This window comes from Musca autumnalis, unplaced genomic scaffold (genome assembly GCF_047663935.1).
Source record: "Musca autumnalis isolate F117 unplaced genomic scaffold, ASM4766393v1 scaffold_4, whole genome shotgun sequence".
Lineage (NCBI taxonomy): Eukaryota > Metazoa > Arthropoda > Insecta > Diptera > Muscidae > Musca > Musca autumnalis.
The window spans coordinates 18,362,387-18,386,420 of record NW_027411977.1 but is presented as its reverse complement, the minus strand read 5'-3'; the positions used below and the strand labels follow the sequence as shown (position 1 = coordinate 18,386,420).

The 24,034-nt window shown below is 34.3% G+C and overlaps 1 protein-coding gene across 5 annotated transcripts in view; it reads right to left on the bottom strand.

Annotated features, from left to right (window-relative positions):
* Eip63F-1 (Ecdysone-induced protein 63F 1) overlaps nt 1-24,034 on the bottom strand; it is a 320,395-nt gene that overhangs the window by 148,587 nt on the left and 147,774 nt on the right. For 2 of the 5 annotated variants that reach the window (XM_073986986.1, XM_073986987.1), the window contains exon 2: nt 20,337-20,984. The exons of the other annotated variants lie outside the window; for them this stretch is intronic. In XM_073986986.1, coding sequence (XP_073843087.1) covers nt 20,337-20,370 — 34 coding nt within the window. In that variant the 5' untranslated portion in view covers nt 20,371-20,984. The remainder of the gene's footprint in view (nt 1-20,336; nt 20,985-24,034) is intronic. 5 annotated transcript variants of the gene reach the window in all.

The window sequence follows — 24,034 nt, the reverse complement described above, 5'->3', positions numbered from 1 at the left end:
TGTCCCGTCCATAAGAAAGGAGATAAGACTTTATGCACCAACTATAGGGGCATAAGTCTTCTCCCTATCGCCTACAAGATAGTGTCAGGGATATTGTGCGAACGACTAAAGCCCATGGCCAACGAAATAATTGGACCATACCAAGCGGCTTTAGATCCGGGAAGTCCACCATTGACCAGATATTTACCCTGCGGCGAATCCTGGACAAGACCCACCTTTTTGTCGATTGTAAAGCAGCCTTCGACGGCCCGCTACGTTCAAAGGTATTCCAAGCAATGTCTGAAGTTGGTATCCCCGCAAAGCTCATTCGGCTTTGTAAATGACTCTAACTGACACAAGATCTTCAGTTAAAATATGAAAGAACCTCTCCGAAGACACATTCTACACCAATAGCCACATGTTACTTGCTTATGCTGGTGATATAGACATCATGGGACGATCAGTAAAAGAAGTAACCGATACCTTTATGAAGGTCGAAGGAGAATCTGCTAAAGTGGGTCTGGCGGTAAACGGCGAGAAGACCAAGCTGATGGTGTCGACGCACAATGCGTCCATTGAGATCGGACCAACTGTTGAAGTTGGTTCCTATAATTTTGAGGTAGTAAAAAACTTCGTATACCTCGGCACCGCCGTAAACACAACAAACGACACCATTTGTGAAATAAAAAGAAGAATTGTATTGGCCAACAGATGCTACTTTGGCTTAAGTAAGCACTTTAAAAACAAAGCCACAAGTCGTCAAATAAAAATAACGCTTTACAAAACACTGATACTACCCGTGCTGATGTATGGTTCCGAAGGCAGTGCTTGGCGTGTTTGAGACAAAAATTCTTCGAAAGATCTACGGACCGATCTGCGTTAACGGTGAATACCGACGTCGTATGAGCCACGAGCTGTATCTGCTATACAACGACATTAACATAAACGTACCGAGATGCAGCGATTGCGTTGGCTAGGCCATATCATAAGAATGAGCGAAGATGAACCCACTAAAAAGGCGTATAAATTCGAGCCACATGGCGGTGCACGCAGATTTGGCAGGCCAAAGAATAGATGGCGCAAACAAGTGGATTAAGAGATGACAAGGCGCGGTATTCCAGAAAGCGAAGCACTATACAGAGATAATTGGAACTCTTTCCTTAGTTCGGTCTACGGAACAAATGTTCTGTAATGGGCCAGCTAAGTAGGTAAGTAAGTAATAATTTTTAATATATTTTAATCAGATAATTGCTCCTTAGACCTACATACGCTGATCTCCAGACTGCGGATATTGCTGCTTACATAAAAATGATGTAATTTATCCATTTTCTTGACAAGTTAATAAAAACGCCACGCTACCATGCCGTTGTCATAAACCACACAACATAGATTATGAAACCCATTGTAATCGCTGGGATTTTTTTCGCTTTACTTCCTTTCAAGGATATTTTTAGGTAAAATTCAAGATAACAAAACAGCCAAAGCAAATGACATTTGCAAATATCAGTTTTGTAGCTTAAGACGAATGATGGTGGTTGGTAGATGCGGGGCATGATAGCTTCTTGGGTGTTTGGGGGCCAACAAAAATATGTTTTTACTTTTCACATGCATTCATTCATTCATTGCTGCTCATTTACTTCTGCTTCGCTGAGTCACTGCATCAAATTGCAGCAGAGAATTTTCTTTAATGAAAATAAAAGAAAAGAATGAAGATGAAACCAAGACACTGCACTGGGATTATAAGGAATTTCCGAAGGTTATGAAGAAATTAAAGCGAATAGAAATTATGTGGATTTTTAATTGAAAATATTGAAAAACTAATCAAACGAAATGAGAATTAGTAAGAAAACGTACATACACACATATAAATCCTTTCGTATTACGAATGAGGCTATTGTTTGCATGAAAACCTTTTCCCCGCCAACATGTGAAAGTTACATAAAATTCTCAAAGAAGCACCGCACGAAAAATTCCTAAGGATTTTTTTTTTTTGCATAAACTTACAGACATGCAAAAACAACTTTTAATGTGCGCAGCGGTGATAAAATCTAGGTAAAATCAATATAAAGAGTTGTTAGAAATGAAAACCGCACTATTACATGGACGAAATGAAACTCAATATTATTCTTTCGAAATAGGGTAGTGATTTTTTACAGCCGATTTATATTGGCTCAATGATATGTTAACTACTACTTATTGCCGAGTCCGAACGGCGTTTCTAACGACATCAGTGATGTCATGGCTGAAATACTCAGGAAATGTAAGACAACATTATACTGAGAGGATTTGCCATCTCAGCACAGGGGTTCAGAATCATATTTTCCTGTTCAAAATCCTGGATCTTTTGAACGGATAAAAATATTTTCATGCTTGTTTTTGTCGTTAAAATAACATAAATAATTTAAATATATCTATTTCGTCCTTATAATTAAAAAAAAATACACGTCGTCGTGAAGACAATTTAAAAATATTCACGTTATCCTAGAAATAATTTAAATAAATCCACGCAGTCCTAAAAATAATTTAAAAATATGCACGTCTTCCTAAAAATAATTAAAAAAACAATTAAAAAATTCACTAAAATATATTTGTCCCCCCAAAAATACTTTTAAAAAAGCAAGTTGCCCTAAAAATAAGTGAAAATTTTACGTCATGCTAAATTATTAAATTATTATTATTAAAAATTATTTAAAAAAATGTCACGTCGTCCACAAATATTTTAAAAAGTTTCACGTCATCGTAAAAATAATATAAACAAGTAAAAAAGTATCAGTCGGCTTTGCCAACAGAGATAAACCCTCAGCCTGTGTGGATTGAAATACCTTTTCCCCAAAAAAAAACCGTATGTATTTAGGGGGGTTTTCAAAATTTTGGGCGTATGAACTGACAAAAGAATGGATAGGATTAAAGGATAGATAGGGCTTTTTATTGCACTAGCCTACGAAAAATATAATATCGCTGTAAAAAGGCCACTCGGAAAACCTTCGGTAAAAAATGTCCAAAGGATCCTCCAACCACACAAAACTGTTGAACATTTGTGAGGGTGGTGCCACAAGGATTGGACAGATAGGGCCCAAATTTGAACATAAACTAAGTTTCGACAATATTTAGAGCTTCATAGTTTAGACCAAATCGGTTGCTACGTCTATGAGAAATCGCCCGTACAATTTTAGCGAATATTTTCGAACTTTTATGGGGGAGGTACCGGAAGGAGTGGACCTATAAGCACCACATTCGAATGTCATCTAATATTCGAAGAAATATTACAATATCCAAAGTGTGGATATTCGGTTCGAGCTGTCCAGCCACTACATATGGTGCCATAGGGTTTTTTTACAACTTTCGGGGTGTTTGCTCAAGAAGTATGGACTTGCCCCTGAAAAAAACTTTTACCATCGTAATTGAGGCAGCGAATGCAAGTTGCTTCAGCAAAAATCAGAGTGATTCGATATCAGATCTTAAAGTGAACTTATACGAAATTTGGTGTGGGAGGTATCGGATGGAGTGGACAAATATAGTCCATATTTGAACCTGATCTATATCTGGTAGATATATTAGCATGTGTAAAGTATGGACCAATTCGGCCATTCCCTTCAAGAATTATCATGCGCACAATTTTTCCGAACATTTTTGAACTTTTGTGGGGGAGGTACCCGAAGGAGTGGACCGATATGGCTTATCTTCAAACTTAAACTATGCTTGGATAAAATATTACCATCATGCGCTCCAACCACCTCACACGGTATCATAGGGGTTTTTGCAACTTTCAGGCTATTTTCTCAGGAAGTATGGACTTGCCCCTGATGAAACTTGTACCGTCATATAGAGGGCAGTGAATACAAGCTGCTAAAACAAAAATCAAAGCGATTCGAGAGATGGTCCTAAACTGAAGTTTTCCGAAATGTTGTGTGGGAGGAACCTGAAGTAGTAGACCTATTGAAACCTTATTTAAGTCTGGTACACGTTTCACTATGGGCAAAGTGCGCACACATTTTCCGCACATTTTCGAACTCTTGTGGGGGAGGTACCGGAAGGAGTGGACCGATATAGCCCATCTTCGAACTTAAACTAAGTTTGGGTAAAATATTACGAAAGCCAAAATTTGAACCGAATCGGTTGATCCGTTCGAGAGTTATCGTGCGCTCCAGCCAGCCAGACAGACAGACGGACGGACATTGCTCAATCGACTCCAAATTGTCTGAAACACATTTCGTCCAAACATACTTGGGGTCTAAAACCATTATTTCGATGAGGAAAATTTGGCCCGTATGAAAGTGTATGTACCCTCGTTAGCATAAATGCTGAGGGTATAAAAAGAATCCAAGTCCACTCAAAAAGGGAGATTAAGTAAATCCAAGTCGTCCTAAAAAAGTAGTTTTAAAAAGTCCACATCGTGCTAAAATAATTTTAAAAAAATCTACGTCGCTCTAAAAATAATTTGAAAAATCCATGTCATCTTGAAAATAATTTAAAAATATTCACGTCGCCCTAAAATAGTTTTAAAAAATCGTGTCGTCCTAAAAATAGGTTTAAAAACTTCCACGTCGCCCTAAAAATTATTTAAAAAATTCCACGTGGTCCTAAACATAATTTAAAAAATCCACGCCGTTTTAAAAAAAAAATTAAAAATATCCACGTCGTCCTAAAGCAATTCTTAAAATAATTTAAAAAAATCCACGTCGTCCTAAAGCAATTCTTAAAATAATTTAAAAAAATCCACGTCGGCCTAAAAAAGTAGTTTTAAAAATCCTTGTCGTGCTAAAATTGTTTTAAAAAAATCGTCGTCCTAAAAATAGTTAGAAGAATCCACGTCGTTCTAATTTTCATTTAAAAATATCCACGCCGTCCTGAAAATTATTTTAAAAAATCACTTCGTCCTACAATATTTAAAAAATGCAAGTCGTCTTAAAATTAATTTAAAAATTCCACGTCGTCCTAAAAATAATGTAAAAATATTCACGTCGTCCTAAATTAGTTTTAAAAAATCTACCTCGTCCGAAAAATAGTTTTAAAAATCCACGTCGTCCTAAAAATAATTTTAAAAAAACCACGTCGTCCTAAATATAATTTATAAATATTCAAGTCGTCCTATATATAATTAAAAAAAAATTCAAGTCCACCTAAAAAAGGAGTTTAAATAAATCCAAGTCGTGCTAAAAAAGTAGTTTTAAAAACTCCACATCGTGCTAAAATAATTTTAAAAAAAATCTACGTCGCCCTTAAAGTAATTTGAAAAATCCATGGCATCTTGAAAATAATTTAAAAATGTTCACGTCGCCCTAAAATAGTTTTAAAAAATCTACGTCGTCCTAAAACTAGTTTTAAAAAATCCGCGTCGTCCTAAAGATAGGTTTAAAAAATTCCATGTCGCCCTAAAAATAATTTAGAAAATTCCACGTGGTCCTAAAAATTATTTAAAAAATCCACGTCATCCTAAAAATAATTTAAAAAATTCACGTCGTCCTTAAAATAATTTAAAAAACTCACGTCATCCGAAAAATAATTTAAAAAATCCACGTCGGCCTAAAAACGTGGTTTTAAAAAATTCACGTCGGCCTAAAAACGTCGTGCTAAAATAGTTTAAAAAATCCACGTCGTGCTAAAATAGTTTGAAAAAATTCACGTCGTGCTAAAATAGTTTAAAATATCCACGTCGTGCTAAAATAGTTTGAAAAAATTCACGTCGTGCTAAAATAGTTTGAAAAAATCCACGTCGTGCTAAAATAGTTTAAAATATCCACGTCGTGCTAAAATAGTTTGAAAAAATTCACGTCGTGCTAAAATAGTTTAAAAAAATCCACGTCGTGCTAAAATAGTTTAAAAAATCCGAGTCGTCCTAAAAAGGGAGTTTTAATAAATCCAAGTCGTCCTAAAAAGTAGTTTGAAAAAAATCCACATCGTGCTAAAATAATTTAAAAAAAAATCCATGTCATCTTGAAAACAATTTAAAAATATTCACGTCGTCCTAAAAATAATTTTGAAAAATCCACGTGGCCCTAAAAATAGTTTTATTTTCAAGTTTGAAAATCCACGTCATCTTGAAAATGATTTAAAAAATCCTCGTCTTCCCAAATATAACTTAAAAATTAATAAATAAAATACCCACGTCGTCTTAAAGACACCTTTAAAAAATCCTCGGCGACCTAAAATAAATTTAAAAAAATCCTCGTCTTCCAAAATATAATTAAAAAATAAATAATTAAAAAATCCACGTCATCCTAAAAATAATTTTTAGTTTAAATTTTGTGAAAATATATGTACTATATGAATCCATGGCATGAGCACCTCTGAAAAATTATAAATGTTATGGTACTTTTCACAAAATTTCAGCTTTAACATTCAAAACAGTGAATAATTGTCATTCAAAAGAAACCAATTTCACCTGAAATTACCTTCCGAAGAATTGGTGGCACCTGGAAATTGCTTTTGTTTCTTTTTCGCCATGGATTTGCCTGTTACCAGCAACAATGTGGCAACAAAGTTTAAGTTTATGGCTTTAGGTTGGAAATTTACTTGGTTAGTTGTAAGTAACCATGACAAATAACTTGGGTCAACAACAACAACACCACCAGCACCCTCAACAAGAAAATTGCAAAATTATGGCATAGCAATAATAATAACAACAACAATGTATAAAATTGTAAAACTTTTGCAGATTCTAGCAAACATTCTCAGCCCAACCACAGAACGCAGTACAAAGGAAGTGTTAAAATTATTAAAAATCTGGTTTTGGAAAAATTCTTAAGGAAAGCGGATCAAAAGGCTAAAAGTTCAGAGAGACAACAAGTTAACGCTATGAAGTTTGCTAAGGAATAATAAGGAAATTGCAAGTAGAAAATGCCTCTAGATAGTCAGAGTTGAATCAAAGCAATTGTGAATTTGTTGCAATAGCTCGCCAGCAGCAGCAAGCAGCTACTGTTGGTAAATAGTTGGTGTTGTGAGAATTAGTTTGTTGTTGTTTTTAAAATATTTGGTTTTTAATTAAAGCCGACAAAATGGGGGAAATAAAATTTTTAATAAAATTCTAATTTAGGTAACGACAAATAAGGGAAATATGCATGAATAATATTTTTCCTGAAGAATTATTGAGATTTTAAGAGATATTACATATTTTTTCAACTATCTGAACACATCACCATGGGCTCTTAAACAAAAGCCTTCAATTTTATATCCTCATCAATGTCATGCTCCTTACAATGCCACCTGTCGATTAACACCATTAAACAATTGCCATAATTAAGTAATCATGTAAGTCCATTGAGGCATTGAACACGTACCCTGAAATATGTTACATTGGTAATTGAATATCCAGCACGGACACCCGGAACAATAGTTGCTTGTAATAACCGGAACTAAAGACTTTAACTGTAAGCGATAAATGGTGTAATAGCAAACCACCGCAGAATCTAGCCTCCTCCAATCGGACTACAAACGACCGTATGGAACATTTAAATGACATGGCTTGGTTCTCGGTTATGCTTCAGTAAACGTTTTCATTCATTCTCGCCATACTTGTTACCAGCTGTTTTACCATTTAACACAACAAAGGAGAGCTAGTTAAGAGGCAGGGATAAAAGATTTTTCTTTTTTATTTATTCCTGCATTTGAAGAATAAGAACGGAAGTAATCCATTGAGAGAAAGTAAGCTTTGTTGTTGTTGTTGTCGCTGCTTTTTCTGTTGCTAAACAAAGGGACAGGCATTCACTCCCACACACATACGTACATAGAGTGAAATTAAACGGTTATACAATAGGTCAGAAGGCTAACTAGGCACACTCTCTTAACGCACAAGAATTACCCAGCATAGTAAAATATTTTTTTTCTTTTCCTTTGTTCTCTGTGTGTAGGGAAGAATGAAAAAAAAAAGAAAAACTATTTCAAAAGGAAATAAACTGAGCTATGTGGCTTTTCGCCCTTTGATCACATAGCAGTCATTTGCATTTTTACAAAAGATAAACAACAACAACAATTTCTGCAAGATATGAAGCGTAAGATTTCGTACTTTTCTGTTGTTGTTGTTCGAAATGTTATCTCCTTGTGGCGTAAAACTGTGTATGACAGGTATAATTACACTGTGCTACAGTGAAAATTTGCAGGGGTTCTGATGCATAAATTCGGTATTGTGGGAGCCCATGGAAGACGAAAATACCTTTGGTTTCTTTGGGTCACTTCGTTCTTTGATTTTATAACGGTAAATGTAGTGAAAAACGGGGTTTCTTGGATTTTCAACTTTAAACGGACATAACTTCTTTTTTCCACAATGGGTGAATTATAGTGATTTAAGTGTGACAAAAACGCATTAAAAAACAGGAAAATGTTTTTCCTGGTGCTCTAGGCTGCGTAGAAGACAAAAAACTGCGTAATTATTTACTTTCATCAAGAAGGAAATTTTGTTAGCTTTACAAAATGGGGAAAACACTATGCAACACTGAAAATGCAAACAAGTTCTTGTATGCATTTTTTGAAAGTACATATGTAGACTATAAAAACCCTAGTAGGATTTTGTCCTGTCAGATCCAGTTCGGATTTTATGGTCTCATCTAAACCGGGCTAAATCTAAATTTTTTTGCATTTATCAGGACTTTATCTCAGAAACGAATAGGAATTTGGTCCTGCTGTCTTTAGCAATATTGTAGCCCTAAACTAGTAGAACTTATCTTTTGAAAAAACCTCATAAGAAAAACTCCATCTAGGACATAATTGCCGAAATTCTGGTCAGTATCGGCTAAACTATTGGGAATTGAACCAAGTAACCTTTTGCAAAAATTTTCCAAATAAAGTTCTCAACAATTCTTTAGAACATTCTGAAACTCTAACATGCTTATTTCATGTTGTTTCAACGGTATTTTGTATCATATCTTTTACAACACGTATTTCAAACACAGTTCACACCAACAGTTTTTTCTTGCATTTCGGATTTCACTACATTATTGACATTTTTTAAATCGTCGTTGTAAAATGTACTGAAAACAACGGCATAGAGGCATTTTACAACAATGACATGTTCCGAAGAGTTATGTATTACATTCCAGGGAATATTTTTCCAAAAGATAGAAAAAATGAACGGTTTTGGAGATACGGTGCGAAATGTATAAAAATTGTGGAATTTTTTGTAGATTTTCGAGTTTATTATTTCTTTAAGTATTTTATTCTTATCCTTATCTACAAATTTGCTTCAGAGGTCAGAAGAAGATTCGCATTGGTTTCAGAGATATAGCCCCGAATTGTATTAAAAACTCAATATTTAACCATGTTTAGCTGGGGCCATAAAATTCGAGGTGGATCTGACACAACAAAACCCAACTAGGGTTTCTTGTCGTTTGGATCCGTACTTTCAAAAAATTCTCAGTTCGAATTGCTTGCACAAGATCACCTTAAAAATGTTGCACAGTGAAATCAATAAATTCGGTTGAAAAATGCGTGAGTTATGGCATTTTCTGTGTTTTAACTTTTTAGGGTTTCCTTTATAAAAATTGGTACCTTGGTGTGTATGATTGTAGTTTGAATTTGACTAGTTAACAATTACACACAAGGCACCAATCTTTTATAAAGGAAAAACCAAAAAGTTAACACACTAAAAATGGCATAACTCACGCATTTTTTAACCGATTTCATTTGTAAAGCTAACTAAATTTGATAAAATTAAATAATTACGCAGCTTGTTGTCTTCTACGCAGCCTAGAGCACCAGGAAAAACATTTTCCTGTTTTTTAATGCGTTTTTGTCACACTTAAAGCACTATAACACAATCATTTGTTACCCGATTTTTAAAATTATGGCTAGTTCGAAAGACATGATTCTCACCTTTTATATAAAAAATAAGCTGTAAATGTCCGTTGTGGAAAAAAGAAGTTATGTCCGTTTTAAGTTGAAAATCCAACAAAGCCCGTTTTTCACTCCATTTTCCGTTGTAAAATCAAAAAATGAAGTGACCCAAGGAAACCAAAGGTATTTTCGTCTTCCATGGACTCCGACAATACCGAATTTATGCATCACAACCCCTGCAAAAAAATTTTGTCCACTTTTGTATCACAGTGTTATTATTGTGGCCACAGACACAGACGACGTGGATTTTTTTAAATTATTTTTAGGACGACGTGGATTTTTAAATTTTTTTCAGGTCGACGTGGATTTTTTAAATTGTTGTGGATATTATTAAATTATTTTTAGGACGACTTGGATTTTTAAAACTATTTTTAGGACGACGTGGATTTTTTAAAAATATTTTTGGACGAAGGGGTTTTTTTAAAAAATATTTTTGGACGACATGGATTTTTTTTTTAGATCGACATGGATTTTTTTCGACATGGTTATTCTAAATTTTTTTAGGTCGACATGGTTATTCTAAATTTTTTTTAGGTCGACATGGTTATTCTAAAATTTGTTTTTGGTAGACATGGTTATTCTTAATTTTTTTTAGGTCGACATGGTTATTCTTACATTATTTTTAGGGCGACGTGGATTTTTTAAAATTATTTTTGGACGACGTGGATTTTTAAAATTTTTTTAGGTTGACATGGTTATTCTTAAATTACTGTTAGGACGACGTGGATTTTTAAAATTATTTTAAGGGCGACTAGGATTTTTTAAAACTAATTTTAGAACGACGTTGATTTTTTAAAATTATTTTTGGACGACGTGGATTTTTAATTTTTTTTTTAGGTCGACTTGGTTATTCTTAAATTATTTTTAGGACGACGTGGATTTTTAAAATTGTTGTGGATATCATTCAATTATTTATATGACGACGTGGATTTTTTAAAATTATTTTTGGACGACGTGGATTTTTATTTTTTTTAGATCGACATGGTTATTCTTAAATTATTTTTAGGACGGCGTGGATTTTTAAAATTGTTGTGGATATTATTAAATTATTTTTATGACGACGTGGATTTTTAAAATTATTTTTAGGACGACTTGGATTTTTTAAAATTATTTTTGGACGACGTGGATTTTTAAATTTTTTTTGGGTCGACATGGTTATTCTTATATTATTTTTAGAACGACCTGGATTTTTTAAATTGTTGTGGATATTATTAAAGTATTTTTATGACGACGTGGATTTTTTTAAATTATTTTTAGGACGACTTGGATTTTTTTAAACTATTTTTAGGACGACGTGGATTCTTTAAAATTATTTTTAGGACAAGGTGGATATTCTTTAAGGACGACGTGAATTCTTTAAAACTAATTTAAATTAAAAATTATTTTAGGTCGACATGGTTATTCTTAAATTATTTTTAGGGTCACGTAGATTTTTAAATTTTTTTAGATGGACATGATTATTCTTAAATTATTTGTAGGGCGACGTGGATTATTTAAAATTATTTTTAAGACAACGTGGATTTTTTTTTAAAGTTATTGTTCAGATGACATGGATTTTTTAAAACTATTTTTATGAGGACTTCGATTTTTTTAAATTATTTTTAGAACGACGTGAATTTTTTAAATTATTTTTAGTACATCGTGAATATTTTTAAATTATTTTAAAAACGACGTGCATTTTTTATACATATTTTTTAAAACAGTACGAGATGTTTTTTTAATTATTTTTAGGTCGACGTAGATTTTTTAATTATTTTAGGTCGACGTGTATTTTTTATATATTTCTTCCAAAACGACGTAAATTTTTTGTACATATTTTTTAAAACAGTACGAGATTTGTTTTAATTATTTTTAGGTCGACGTGGATTTTTTTAATTATTTTAGGTCGACGTGTATTTTTTATATATTTCTTTCAAAACGACGTAAATTTTTTTCCATTTTTTAACGACGTGGGGTTTTTTACACCCTCAGCATTTAGGCTAAAAGGGTATATACATTTTCATACGGACAAAATTTGCCTCATCGAAATAACCGAAGTATGTTTGGACGAAATTCGTTTCAGACAATTTCGAGTCGATTTGGCCATGTCCGTCTGTCCGAACCGATCAACAGATTCGAAATTTTGGGTATGGTAATATTTTGTCCAAACTTAGTTTAAGTTCGAAGATGGGCCTTATCGGTCCACTTCTTCGGGTACCTCCCACACAAAAGTTCAAAATTTGTCTGTAAAATGGTGTGAACGATAACTCTCGACGGGAGCAATCGATTTGGTCCAAACTTTGCACGTGGTACTATCCCTTCCAAATATAGATTGGGTTCGAATATGAACTATATTGGTCCACTCCTTCGGGTACCTCCCACACAAAATTCGGATAAAGTGAAGTTTAACCGCTCCTCTCGGATCGCTTTGAAATTTGTTTCAGTAAGTTGTCCATGCGGCTCCCTTTACGACGGCAATTTTTTTGCCAAGAAACCCTGACGGCACCACCCAATATGGCTAAACCGCAATATAATTCTTGCAGGGAGTTTCTGATTGATTCAGACTTTGCACATCATATTATTTCATCCAGTCATGTATCAGGTTGGAATATGGGCTATGGTCCACCCCAAAAAAGTGAAGTTTTAGAGCTGCTCTCGCATCGTTTAGATTCTTTTTCAGTAGGTTGTTCTAGCGGCCTCATTTAAAACGGTAAAATCTTTTTCGGAATAAGTCAATACTTCGTGAGTTCCAAACCCCTGTCGGTACATACTCAAATAGCTATCGTGCAAGATAGCTCTAAAACTTTTTCAAAAATTTCTTCCAAACTTAGTATAATGTAATTTAATATTTCGAGACCTTTATTGAGAAGTTTAGTCGCTGAGGGTATATCTTTGCCAGCACAGCTGACTGATACTTTCATACTTGTTATATTTTTTTATTCTTTGGATTTTTTATATTATCTTTAAAAGACGTGGACTTTATTAATTATTTTTAGGTCTACGTGGATATTCTTAAACAATTTTAGGGCAACTTCATGTTTACGACGACTTGGATTTTTTAAAATTAATTTTGAGATGGCGTGGAGTAAGTTAATTTTAGGACGACGAGGATTTTTTATATATTTTTTTTTATTTTTTAACGGCGTTGATTTTTTTATTTTTTAATTATTTTGAAAACGACATGCTTTTTAAATTATGTGAATATTCTTAAATAATTTTTAGATGACGTGGATTTTTTTAAAATTATTTTTATTTTATTTTTGAAATTTTGCCTATCAAGGCGAAGATTATTTTAATTTGTATTAATTTTTCTCGTTTGGAGTCATTAAGACCGTTGATATTTGCAAGTGAACAAGTAAAAAAGTATCAGTCGGCTTTGCCGATAGAAATATACCCTCAGCCTGTGTATATTGAAACAATTGTTTCCCAAACATTGACCGTTATGGAAGTGGATCTCCAGCCACAACATATGGTGCCATAGAGGGTTTTTACACTCTTGGTGTTGTTTGTTCAAGAAGTATGGACTTGCCCCTAAAAAAAACTTTTATCATCGTAATTGAGGCAGCGAATGCAAGTTGCTTCAACAAAAATCAAAGTGATTCGATATCAGGTCTTAAAGTGAACTTATACGAAATTTTGTGTGGGAGGTACCGGAGGTAGTGGACAAATATAGTCCATATTTGAACCTGATATATATCTGGTAGATATATTAGGACGTGTAAAGTATAGACCAATTCGGTTACTCCCTTCAAGAGTTATCGTGCGCACAAAATTTTCGAACATTTTCGAACTTTTGTGGGGGAGGTACCGGAAGGAGTGGACCGATATAGCCCATCTTCGAACTTAAGCCAAAATTTGAACCGAATCGGTTGATCCGTTCGAGAGTTATCGTGCGCTCCAGCCAGCCAGACAGACGGACGGACATTGCTCAATCGACTCCAAGTTGTCTGAAACACATTTCGTCCACACATACTTGGGGTCTAAAACCATTATTTCGATGAGGCACATTTTGCCCGTATGAAAGTGTATATACCCTCGTTAGTATAAATGCTGAGGGTATAAAAAAGTGAGGGTATCTAGTTACACTGCAATACACCAAAATTGTGCAGGGGTTTTGATCGTTCATAGAATACGATGATACCTTGGATTTTTTAGAGATTTTCGATTTAATGGTTTTCGAAGAGTCAAGTATTGTCCTTCAAACAAGCCATATTTTTCTTTAATCGGTTGGTAGATGGCCAAGTTAGAGAAATCCCCCATTAAAAACACCGAAGTGTGTTTTTCGTCTTAGAAGATTCCAGTGTTTATTAGTACGAAAAAGCAAAATATGTAAGAGTTCGAAAATAAAAAAAAAAAAAATGGCAAAAATAGGTAACATAGATGAGTTTGCAATTAAAAAAAGTTAAAATAGGTGACTTTGCAATTGTTTAATTTTTTGTTTTTATTAATATTTTGAATTTCTTAACACTGGGACTCTAGTGCGGATGATTGCTATTAAATCATTCTAATAAATACAAATAATACGCGCCGGGGTTCCAATGCTAAAAAAAAATCCGTTGTGAAAAGAATTGAAAATTCAAGAAAATCAAATTTTTCGTCCTTCATTGGCTCAAACGAAACCGGATTGATATGTTAGAATCCCTGCATCATTTTTTGTCAAGTTTTTATCATAGATTTATCGTCAAAACCGACTGATTCCTTTTAATTAATATAAATAACATTAATTCCATTAGACTTCACAACAAAATGTCCATCATTCCCTCCCACAACAAAGAAAAACATCCAACATAATTTCAATATTCATAATAAAATCATAAATGCAAAATAAAACAAACTTTTGTCATTAATGTCCGAACATAACTTTACACAGGGTGACAATGTGACAAAGATACACAGCCACACACTCATATTTCCCACATCACGGAAAAACTTTAGTTTTGCTACAAAATGTCAGATATTATAAATCAATGGTTCGTCCGGTTAGCATACAATGGATGAATGTATGGGAACTTAAACAATTGAAAACATTTTTCAAACAAATAACAATAATAATAAAAATCATAAAATAAAAACTTTTTCAATAAAAATAAATATTTTTACAGCAAAGCATTAATTTAATGTTAAAAGCTTCAATTGTTGTTAATATTAGAATCAATTATATTTTACTGAAAAATATATAAGATTGAGATTGACAAGAATAAAATAAAATTTCCAAGAACACTACAAACGAGAGAAGGAGCAGAAGGAGTTAATTGACTCATACTAGATCTATGTTGCCCATTATCGGGTTTGTATTCAACGATAACCAACAGCGAAACCAGGTAACGTAATTTTGTGACTGTGTGGGTCCATGGCTTTCCCTTTTCACTTGCAAAAAATTTCCGATCATCAAGCTTAACTCTTAACGAGAGAATTATTAAAAAAAAATATTAAAAATTATCTTCTCACTAACAGGCAAATTTTCCCAAAATGAAGAAAGTATTCGAATCCCACTACCAAATAGGACTTAACATTTTTGTAATTAATCGTAGTTTAATACAAAAAAATTCAAGAAAATCGAAGAGTATAATCATTGATAAATATTGATTTTAAATATTAAATTACGAAAACTACCTCCAAGCCCACTGTGCAAAACTTGTTTCTATTTTTTATTAAATAACCTATAAAACAACAAAAAATACAAAAGAAAAAAGATTTTTTAAATTGCACCAATATTAAAAAGTTATGAGTATTTCTTTGCATATAGTTTTTACAGAAATCGATTTTTTCAAGGCGCGATATCTCGGGAACCTATATTAAAAAAATCTGCAAATATACTAAAATATTTTGCTGATGAGCAGCAAAAAAATAAAGGAAATAAAAAATCTAATTTTGAAAAAGTGCCCGAATTCACTTAGAAATCATCATGTACTAATGTTATCACTGTGCACTGTAGCACCATCTGATTTGCTAAAAATAAGGTTCCTTGGTGTATTGGTTTTGAAGAAATTTGTTGTTGGAGTGACCGTTTTGGTCCATACTTTACACATTCTAATATTTCTTCGAATATTAGATGGAATTCGAAGATAGTGCTTATAGATCCACTCCTTCCGGTACCTTCTCCACAAAAGTTCGAAAATATTCGCTAAAATGGTACGCGCGATATCTCATAAACGGAAAACAGATTTGGTCGAAACTTTGGATCTCGAAATATTGTGTCCAAACTTAGTTTTTGTTCAAAAGTTGGCCCTATCGGTCCACTCCTTGGGGTACCACCAACTCAAATAATCAACATTTTTGTTTAAGCGCGGTTAAGGGTATGTACGAGAATCCTTTGAAAAAATTTTCCGCGGACAAATCCATATTTCCTGATGTACTGATCTTATCGAGAGGAATGACCCTAAAAATAAGACACACTTCCAAAATTGACTATGTTGGTCCACCCCTTTATCCTAATCTGTATCTTTATCGGCAAGTTCATACTCCCAAAATTCTGAAGACCCCCAAAATACATACGTTTTTTGGGAAAAAGGTATTTCAATTCACACAGGATGAGGGTATATCTCTGTCGGCAAAGCCATTTGATACTCTTTTACTTGTTATTTACAAAATCCACGTCGATTGTCATTGAGATCCTCTAATTTTTTATTAAAAAAACACGTTGATTCCCTTGAGATCCTCAATTTTTTATTTTAAAAATCCACGTTGATTGTCCTTGAGATCCTCTAATTTTTTATTTCGAAGATGTTGTCCTTCAGATCATCTATTTTTATACCCCCAGCCTTTAGACTAGAAAGGGTATATACTCTTTCATACGGGCAAAATGTGCCTCATCGAAATAATGGTTTTACACCCCAAGTATGTTTGGACGAAATGTGTTTCCGGCAATTTGGAGTTGATTTAGCAATGTCCGTCAGACAGTCTGGCTGATAACTATCAAACATAGTTCAAGTTCGAAGATGTGCTATATCGGTCCACTCCTTCCGGTACCTCCCCCACAAATGTTCGGATAAGCTCAGTTTAGGACCTGTTCTCGAATCGCTTTGGTTTTTGTTGCAACAACTTGTATTTACTTCCCCCCAAACGACAGTACAAGTTTTATCAGTGGCAAGTCCATACTACCTGAGAAAATTGCCGGAAAGGTGCAAAAAGCCCCTATGACACCTTGTATAGTGGTTGGAGCGCAAGATAACCCTCGAACGGATCTGTCGATTCGGTCCAAAATTTGGACTTCGTAATATTTTATCAAAACATAGTTTAAATTCAAAGATGGGCTATATCGGTCCACTACTTCAGGTACCTCACAGTTCAAGTTCGAAGATGAGATATATCGGTCCACTCCTTCCGGTACATCCCCCCCAAAAGTTCCAAAATGTTCGGAAAATTTGTGGGCATTATAACTCTTGAAAGGAGTAACCGATTTGGTCCATACTTAGCACATCGTGAAATTTCCACCAGACTTAGATGAGGTTCCAATATGGACTCAATCGACCCACTACTTCGGGTACCTCCCACACAAAATTTCGCATAAGTTCAATTTAGGACCTGCTCTCGAATCGCTTTGAATTTTGTTGCAACAACTTGTATTCACTTCCCCCATACGACGGTACAAGTTTCATCAGGGACAAGTCCATACTTCCTGAGAAAATGGCCGGAAAGGTGCACAAAGCCCCTATGACACCTTGTGTAGTGGCTGGAGTACAAGGTAACTCTCAAACGGATCTGTCGATTCGTCCAAAATTTGGCATTAGTAATATTTTGTCCAAACATAGTTTAAGTTTGAAGATAAGCCATATCGGTCCACACCTTCAGGTACGGTACCTCCCCCACAAAAGTTCAAAAATGTTCGGAAAATTTGTTCATACGGTAACCCTTGAAGGGAGTGGCCGAATTGGTCCATACTTTACACATCCTAATGTATCTACCAGTTATAGATCAGGTTCAAATATGTACTATATTTGTCCACTCCTTCAGGACTTCCCACGCAAAATTTCGTATGTGTTCACTTTAAGACCTGCTCTCGTATCACTTTGATTTTTGTTGAAGCAAATTGCATTTTTTCAGGGGTAAGTCCATATTTCTTGGAAAAACAGCCCTAGAAGTGTAAAAAACCCCTATGACACCATATGTGGCGGTCGGAGAGCACGATAACTCTCGAACTGTTCAATCGATTTAGTCCAACATTTGGTATTCGTCATATTATAAACAAACTTAGTTTCACGGGGCAATACCGGTCCACAAGTTCCGGTACTTCTCCCCAATATTTAAAAAAAATCACTAAAATGCTAGGACGATATCCCTTGAACAGGGCAACCAATTTGGTCCAAACTTTGGATCTCTTAATATTTTCTCAAAATTGCACTTCACATTGGCCGAGGGTATACATCTGTCGGCAAAGCCGACTGACACTTTTTTACTTGTTTTAATTTAAAATATCCACGTTGACTGTCCTTGAGATCATCTAATATTTTATTTCAAAAATCCACGTTGATTGTCCTTGAGATCCTCTAATTTTTTATTTAAAAGATCCACGTTGTCCTTCAGATCATCTATTTTTATTTAGAGAAATCCTCTTTATTAAAAAAACCCACTTTGACTGTCCTTGAGATCCTCTAATTTTTATTTTAAAAAATCCACGTTGATTGTCCTCGAGATCCTCTTATTTTTTTTATATTTTAAAAAATCCACATTGATTGTCCTTGAGATCCTCTTATTATTTTTTATTTAAAAATCCACGTTGATTGTCCTTGAGATCCTCTTATTATTTTTTATTTAAAAAATCCACGTTAAAAAATCAATTTTTTATTTAGAAAATCCACGTTGATTGTCCTTGAGATCCTCTTATTATTTTTTATTTAAAAAATCCACGTTAAAAAATCAATTTTTTATTTAGAAAATCCACGTTGATTATCCTTGAGATCCTCTTATTATTTTTTATTTGGAAAATCCACGTTAATTGTCCTTGAGATCCTCTAATTTTTTATTAAAAAATCCACGTTAATTGTCCTTGAGATCCTCTAATTATTTTTCATTTGAAAAAATCCACGTTGATTGTCCTTGAGATTCTCTAATTATTTTTTATTTTAAAAATCCACGTTGATTGTCCTTGAGATCCTTTAATTATTTTTTATTTTAAAAAATCCACGTTGATTGTCCTTGAGATCCTCTAATTATTTTTTATTTAAAAAATCCACGTTGATTGTCCTTGAGATCCTCTAATTTCTTTATTTAAAAAATCCACGTTGGTTGTCCTTGAGATCCTCTAATTTCTTTATTTAAAAAATCCATGTTGATTTTCCTTGAGATCCTCAAATTTTTTATTTATAAAATCCATGTTGATTGTCCTTGAGATACTCTAATTATTTTTTATTTAAAAAATCTACGTTGATTGTCCTTGAGATCTTCCATTTTTTATTTAAAAAGTCCAGGTTGATTGTCCTTGAGATCTTCCATTTTTTATTTAAAAAATCCACGTTGATTATCCTTGATATCTTCCATTTTTTATTTAAAAAATCCACGTTGATTATTCTTGAGATCCTCTAATTATTTTTATTTAAAAAATCCACGTTGATTGTCCTTGAGATCCTCTAATTATTTTTTATTTAAAAAATCCACGTTAATTGTCCTTGAGATCCTCTAATAATTGTTTAAAATCCACGTTAATTGTCCTTGAGATCCTCTCATTTTTTACTTAAAAAATCCACGTTGATTGTCTTTGAGATCCTCTAATTATTTTCTATTTAAAAAATCCACGTTGATTGTCCTTGAGATCTTCTAATTATTTTCTATTTAAAAAATCCATGTTGATTGTTGAGATCCTCTAATTATTTTTTATTAAAAAATCCACGCTTATTGTCCCTGAGATCCTCTATTTGTTATTTAAAAATCCCCGTATATTGACCTTAATTGTCATCACAGCAATCTCTTACTTCTTTTTTAAATTTTTAAAATACATATATTTTTTTTTTGAAGAAAAAAATTCAAAAATACTTGATTTATTTTTTATACATATTTTGTATTTTATAGACTGCGTTAATTGTCAATTGGGGGGGGGGAAGGGACCTCTATTTTTTTTTTAAATTCTTGAAAAATGATATCTTCAAAAAAGGTAATAATATTAAATAAAATAATTAAAAAAACAAACATATTTTTAGGTTAGAAAATCTCCACCAACTTAAAATTCGCTGGCGTATGAACGTGTTTCGCTATAATAAATAATAACCAGCAAATGTCATTTGAAAAATGACCACGCCAAATGCTGTTGTTTTTCTCATACATATCTTTGAAATGCATAATTTTAAATGACTTCTTTGCAGACAATCAAAAGTGTCACCTATCAGAAATAATTGATAAAATGACAACAGCAAACAAACAAAAAAAAAAAAAAAAACGAAGAAGTTAAAACAAAATCCTTAACCACTCCTCAGTCATATTTCATTAATGACTATTTTCGCAAAATATTTTGTGCAAAAAAAAAAAACAAACAAAAGAATAACAACAACAATAAAAAATAAGTAAAAGTGTATTTAAATAAAATGAAAACAAAACATGCATTATCATGGTTTTAATCTTACCCCTCACTTGACTGGCAATTGATTTATGATCCATGGCGATGGCTGTTTTGGTTTTGTGATTTTGTTGTATGGTGTCTGGACGTTAGCAGTTAGTAAACGGAGCAGCACAAGGGGAGTTTGTGCAAAGGGCCTGGGGTGGCGCGGTGTCGATGTTGTAAATGGATAACAAAGTAGTAAGTGTAGCCAGAGGAGCCGCAGGAGGTCGGTTATAAGGAGGGGGGTGCCCAACAAAGTTGTGGGGGAAGCAGGTTTGTGGTTGTTGTTTCTCTTTTACAACTTATTTTCTTTTACTTTAACATTTAGAACAGCTCGATTAAATTACACACACACCCAACTTAAAGTTGTAGGTGTTTCATGGAGTTTCAGAGATAGTGGAGGTTGAAGGAGAGATAGCGCCCAAGGCTTAAAAGTTCTCTTAAGAGTTTACATTTAAGTTGTTGTGTAGAATTTTTGATTTTGTTAGCAAACAAAACAAAACACACACACACCCAAACTAATTCAGTAAGGACTTAATTTAGTTGAGAGTCCATTTGCTATAAAAACTCTCTGGTTCATGTTTGTGGTTGTTGTTTGTTTGTTTGGTTGTTCTCCTTTTTATTTATATATGTAGTTGCTTTTGTTTCTTTTTTCTTTCAGTTGGCTTTTGTTCTATTGGATTTATTTATTTTTTTTAGTTTTTTTTTTTTGTTATTTCAATTTTTGTTTTTTTTTATTTTTTGTTTATCCACAAAATTAAAGACAATGAGTGGCAGGCACCAAAACAAATGGCATAACACGACGGGACATCAATGAACGAAGGGTGCCAAAAACAGCACATGACGAAGCAAAAAAAAAGTGAAAGAAAATTTAGCACATCAAAATCACTTCACAAAAAAAATGTTTTTGTTTGTATTGAACCACAACAGCAACAACAGTGATGTGTGGAAATAAAAAAAAAGGAACTGTGCACTCGACAACCGATTTAACGGACAATTTTAAAGCAAAGGGGTAAATTATAAATAAATAAAAATTTATCCCAAACTATGACTAATTGCTAAAGAGATCTAAAAACAATATTACAAATGTTTTTATTTTTTAACATTTAAAAATATATATTTTATATTCAATATTCTATATTTTATACTAGTCATATTGATTTTTAATGACAACTTTTAATGGATTTTGGCGACTTCGGGGCCCAAGTAAGAACATTTGATAGGGGGCGAAAATTAATTTGCAAGCCGATGCATTCATAAGTTTGACAAATATAACGATTATAAAACAATAGGTGCCCGAAATTCATCAACATATGTACATATATAGCAGTTTGCATCACGGAACATTCCTGAACATTTTCTGATAAATTCAGGATATTCGTTTCAGTAGTTTTGTAGATATAACATATTTAAACACATGGGCGTGCTCAATTTTCTTTCCATAAAAACTTAAGTTGGGCTCTGACGAACATTTAAAAAAAAAATATATATATATCCAAATCGTTCCGGCCGTTCCCAACTGATGCAACAATTACCAACGAACGGCATTTGATTTTTGTTTATAAAGATTTGACAATTGGTAGTGGTCGCGCCTTTAGGCCCCATATAAGTACGTATGTAGGAGACACAAGGTGACGTAGGGGATGGAAGATACCAAGGAACGATCCTGACCGGTTTCAACATTGCAAAGCCCAGGATTTATCTTGGTCCCTCTTTCATCTCAAGTGGACACTGACCTCCCCGTGGTGTCACCTGGGGAACTGCCTTTAACACCCGTTAAAGGTAGTGAGCTAACATGTGCCGCGCGTTCACCCATAAGAACGTTAAAAACTTGGGTTTGGGCGTCGGGTTAGTAACCCTCCCATAGAAAAAACAGCCTACTATGAAAAAAACTAATGAAAAGAAAAACAAACCACTCTAAAGTTGACGAACCCCGCAAACGTTATAAGGGCCATGATCTGCGAATCTGCACCTGGAATGTTCGCACTCTTTATAGAGAAGGTGCAGCTTACGCATTGGCAGATGTACATGAAAAATACTAGGCCGACATTGCTGCCATACAGGAAATACGATAGAACGGCAAAGGTGTCACAACAACACCTAAAGGTGACGCACTGTATTATAGCTGCCATGACACAAAGCATGAGTTTGTTTGCGGATTTGTAGTTGGTCGGAGGTTAAAACATCTGGTCTCCAGCTTCACACCAGTGAATGAAAGACTTGCTACAATTCGAATAAAAGCAAAATTCTTCAACATTATTTGCGCTCATGCTCCCACTGAAGACAATGACGAACAGACCAAATATATATTTTACGAGCGCTTAGAAGAAACTTATGACCGTTGCCCTGCCCATGACATTAAAATTATACTAGGCGATTTTAATGCCAAAATTGGAAAGGAGAATATCTTTGGCCCAACAGTCGGGAAATTCGGTCTACACAGTGAAACATCTGACAATGGTATGAGGCTGATAGACTTTGCAGCTGCAAGAAACATGGTAGTTAGCAGTATCAGATTTAAGCATCTTGACATCCACAAGGGCGCCTGGCTGTCTCCAGATCAGAAAACAAGAAATCAAATTGATCATGTTGTGATAGATGGAAGACATTCATCGAGCGTGTTGGATGTGCGTTCGTTCCGAGGAGCAAACATAGACTCGGACCAGTACCTAGTTGCAGCAAAGGTACGTACCCGCGTAAACGTTGCAAATAAAGCACGAACAGACACAACACGAAAGTTGGACATCGGTAAGCTGCAGTCGCAACAGATAGCCAGAGCCTATTCCACTCAACTGGCCCAACTGCTTAATCAAAGCACTCCTGGTCCCGATAACATATCAGGACAATGGAAAAACATTTTCCACTCCATGCAAACAGCCGCAAAATCCATACTTGGATTCCATAGATCTCCACAAAGGAATTCATGGTATGACCAGGAGTGTCGTGCTGCTACCGAAGAGAAAAATGCGGCATATAGGTCTACTTTACAATCAGTAGCAACGCGTAGCGTACGAGAGAGATATCGGGAGAAAAGGAGAGAAGAGAAACGTCTTTTCCGCAAGAAAAAGAGAGAAATGGAAAAGCGGGAGTGTGAAAAAATCGAGATGTACAGGAACCAGAATGAAGTCCGAAAATTCTACCAAAAAGTGAAACATCAAACAGATGGCTTTGGAACAGGCACATCCTCCTGTAGAGACCAGCAAGGTAATCTGGTAAGAGATACAGATAGCGTGCTTAGGATATGGAAGAAACATTTCTCCAAACTGTTGGTATCCAATAGTAGCGAAGTCGACGAAGATACCACAGATCCACAGATGATGTTATTGAATGTATACCACCCGGCCAAGATGAGGTAAAGACAGCAATAAACCGGCTGAAGAATAAAAAGGCAGCAGGAGCTGACGGCCTACCAGCTGAGCTGTTTAAAAGCGGAGGCGACATGCTGCTAAGGTGTATGCATCAGCTAGTTAGCTCCATCTGGCAGGAAGAACGCGTACCCGACAATTGGAACCTGAGCATCCTGTGTCCCGTCCACAAGAAAGGAGATAAGACTTAATGCTCCAACTATAGCGGCATAAGTCTTATCCCTATCGCCTACAAGATAGTGTCAGGGATATTGTGCGAACGACTAAAGCCAATGGTCAACGAAATAACTGCACCATACCAATGTGGCTTTAGACCTGGCAAGTCCACCATTGACCAGATATTTACCCTGCGGCAAAT